The sequence below is a fragment of the Protopterus annectens genome, chromosome 12.part0, assembly GCF_019279795.1.
Source record: "Protopterus annectens isolate FY-2018-M chromosome 12.part0, PAN1.0, whole genome shotgun sequence".
Taxonomy (NCBI): Eukaryota; Metazoa; Chordata; order Ceratodontiformes; family Protopteridae; genus Protopterus; species Protopterus annectens.
The window spans coordinates 916,816,229-916,820,143 of record NC_056746.1 but is presented as its reverse complement, the minus strand read 5'-3'; the positions used below and the strand labels follow the sequence as shown (position 1 = coordinate 916,820,143).

Here is a 3,915-nt window from a genome sequence, read left to right as displayed (position 1 = left end):
TATGCTTTTCTAACTGCCAGATAAACAATAGTCAAATTTCAATGGGTTTGTTTTAAAGAAGTCCACAATTATTAATATTTTCCACTTGCTAGGTCTGTGCAATAAAGCTTGAGTCAATGTTTTGCACTTACCAGTGTAAGACGTAAAATCTGTTGTGCAGTGCCACTTTAACTAAAGTGCAGAAAGACAACAGAACCTGAAAGACCTTGCTTGATTCACATCCACTGATCCCTTTTACATTATTAAACACGAGCCTGCTAGATGGTGGAGTCTTAGGAAAGTTATTACCAGAAACCTGGACCTGTCACTGAGTCACGAGTCTCACAATTATTATGCTATTTTTTTCTGCAATCTGGTTACCCAGATAGAGCACTGATCACAGCATGACCAACTGCGGCATCATAGGATTATAGGAAGTTACTAGGCTAATGGCCCTACGGCCCTTACAAGCCTAGCCAAGTTCTACCCTTCAATGAGCAGCACCAATTGCCCCTGTCCAAGAGGGACATAGGTGAAACCCACAGGGTGAATTTACTGTTACCCATCCAATTGTCCAGACTGAGTTTGAAGATGGCCAATGAGGTGCTCTGTTTGATATGAAGTGAGAGTCCATTCCAAACATGTAGTAACCTCTGGGAGACAAATCTTTCCCTCCAGCAGGTTCTATTAATGTCATGTACCAGGCTAAGATCTTTAGAATGAGTAACCCGTGTAACATTTGACTTCCAGATATGCAACATTTCCAATAAAGCAGGGTCCAAGATCGCCTTACATGCAAGGCAGAGATTGCCTCTGAGTAGTCTGTATGAAAAAGCCATCAGCCAGGGAATTATGTGCTAGAACCTTTACTACATTTCAGTATGCTGATTCAAGGCTGTGGAAGTCAGGAGCGGACTCTGCATATCACAGTACATAAATTAACGCAGCTGTATGCTGCCATACTCTTGAGACCTACAGCTGTTGTCTGGGAGATTAAGGACAGTGAATGACGACAGCTGTATTCTGCACAAGTGTGAGCTACACACTGGCTTGATGGCCAAGTAATATTACAAGTAGCCAGGAGGAAGGCAATTTAGGGATCAATAACTGAAATTAATTTATACACACACACACAAAATGCTGCAGCATTTTATATTGCAGTGCTACAAAGATTATTGAGTTTCTGACCAAGTATTAACAGATTCTGTATTTTATTAACCCAAGGGAGTATGTATAAATGTCTTGATAATTTCATAATGATGTGTTCATAGATTACTACTAGGCTAACTGCCCTCATGGGCCATTTTAAGCCTAGCCAATTACTCCATGTGAGAATCAAACCCTACACCCTAAAGTAAACACCTTAACCACTATGCCAGTCTCCCTCTGGTGCTTTTGTGTGGGAATCTGTGAAATATTGCTGATACTGAGCAGTTAATAGACACATTCCAATACTATTAGCCTGAAGATAGATGAAAATTGAGTGATCCAGTATACAGACCTCCCACTCCTGTGTCAATGCATTTTTGGCTAACTTTTAATGGACTTGCATGGCAGTGGGAAACTACAGTTATTAACTTCATTGCTACATTTCAGTGCGGAAACCAGGAAGAGCTTTCACCACTGTGAATAAGCCAAACAGAAAACCCGCTTTAGATACCTAGTCTGAAAACACTGAACTCTTTACAAGCAATTAACAGGAACAACAGTACCATTATGAGGTTAAACATCCAATGTATGTATTAGATGCTGCTGATAGCAACAGTACATACAGAAGGAATTATTCATCAAAAAGCTTGCTATATTATTTCAATACATTTCAGATTTTCCTGGCATTGTAGTGCTGATAAATATAATTGTTTAAGGCAGAAATGTGAAGATAGGAAGCTGAAAGAAATTGATCTAGGAAAGAGTGCTTTAGTTTCCTTCCATATGCCAAAAACATGTCATGTACATGATGCAGAAACTCCTATCCAGAATAATTTTCTCTGCCTCATGCTGGTCTTAAGCATGAACCCCCCCTAAGACCCTGACTGAATTGAATAATGCTAGTATTTGACAATTAATTCAAAGTTAATGCAAAAGTCTAAACTTAGCCCTACGCCATTAATTGGTTATAATAAGCTAAGGAAATAAACTTAGTTTTGATATACACTTTTTAAAATCCGTTACAGCAGTCCTTTTGGGGATATCTGTTATTTTATTATTTGACAGTTAAAAGAACAGAATATTTTTCATGTGGACGCAGCAACTTTTAAATAATTAAGAAAATTAAAGAAAGCTGTTCTTCAGTGAGGTGGATTTGAATGGGTTATTATCCCATCCTGTAGTCTGAGGGCGTTGGAACACTTTTGAACTGTCTAAATTGTGGCAGGACACCCATCATTTATTCTCAGACTTTTGCTTCACTCCTCGGAAAACTGGAAATTATTTGGAGAAGTACAAAGTTAATAGTGCTAGCATTTTAAAAGTTTTCCCTAAATGTGTTGTGCTTTGCACACAAGGACTACCCCAGATCGTTTTAGTTTAGACAAGAGTGTAAGACTGTTCGACAGCACCAAACATTATCTTAAATTCAACGCTCACGATTTGTTTCAACGACTGCAGTACATTAAACTTGTAGAGCAGAGAAATTCACAAAGCGTGATCTGTTTACTGCACCACTTACAGTTGTAAAGTCTGTCAGTATCGTAACAAGAAAAATTAACATGTTTCAAAACAAGAACAGCTACTGGGCTGCTCTTCTCACAACTTAGTCGGTCAGCGTTTGGCATTCGCTCAAATCCAGCGACGTGACATTTGGGTCGCCCTCAGTGAGTGAGAAACTCCGAACCTGTCCACAGGAATCCCGGCCTCTGACTGGACATGAGTTATTCCCCCAATGCCGTTTGCTGTACGGTTGTCTACTCTGGATTTTTATTGGCTTAGAGTCGGTGCCGGAAGTAGGCGTTTAACGTGATTGGTTGGGTTGCGGGCTGGGGATCATGGCGAGAAGGATGAGCGAAGCAGGGGAGGTTGAGTCTCTGTCTGCGAATGTAATGGCTGAGGACGACCCCAACTTCAACCACCAAACCCAAGAGGACATTAACCGGGATACTGGGCCCCGGTGGGGTCCCCAGCATGCCGGAGCCCGAGAGTTGGCGGAACTTTATTCCCCGGGTAAGAAATGTGGTGACAGTGTTTTGTAGTGGAGGTAATGATGATGCTGTACTGGATCGCCTGGGCGGGTGGGTCTGTCGGTGGGGCCATCGGATGCCTGAATACACCCAAGTAATGAGGATATCCGCTGGACCATCTGATCAATTTGTCCGGAGGGGTAATGGTGTTTCTAAGAGAATAGTGATAGTCGAGCGAGATTGTATGATCCGTACCGGTATGGGCTGTTGGAATGGTTGTGCATTGGTGATTGGAGTTGTTGGGTTCCTTATAGATTCTCGGTCCATTATTCAGTGTTTGTTTTTTGCCATGTCCTTCTGTTTACAACTGTAACGAAATTGGTTTGGGTGTAGGCGAAGGGACTGCTGAGTACCTGTCAGTCTTTTGTTGCGTCTGTCCTTGGCTGAATACTTAAGATACATTGTATAAGCTTAGGTTTCCATTAGTTTAACTGCAACTGTCAAAACTCGAGTTTAAAATTCGCATCTTTCCTATCGGTTTTTATTTATTTATTTTGTGTTGTTCAATAGTTTCCAGAAAGTAGTGTTTGGAGAATTAATTGTATAAATGGTTTAAGACTAAGATGAATCATTGTGTATCGGACATCTGTGTCTCAAACTGATGTAGGTTAACGCTTTTTGTGTGAAGTAGGAGGTAAGCAACTGTTGAAGCTTGAACCTCTGATGTTTATATAACGTTTGGGTAAGTTATAGAATTACATGATTTTTTTTCGAACTGTTATTAACTGTGTTTGAATTTAGATCGTAGCATATGATACTG

General features: G+C 40.6%; 1 protein-coding gene across 1 annotated transcript in view; it reads left to right on the top strand.

Annotated features, from left to right (window-relative positions):
- Nucleotides 1–2,927: 2,927 nt before the first annotated feature.
- Nucleotides 2,928–3,915, top strand: part of LOC122816874 (plasmanylethanolamine desaturase-like) — a 418,698-nt gene continuing 417,710 nt past the window's right edge. Inside the window, exon 1 of the mRNA XM_044089944.1 lies at nt 2,928–3,138. Within this exon, the coding sequence (XP_043945879.1) occupies nt 2,964–3,138 (175 nt within the window). The 5' untranslated portion in view covers nt 2,928–2,963. The remainder of the gene's footprint in view (nt 3,139–3,915) is intronic.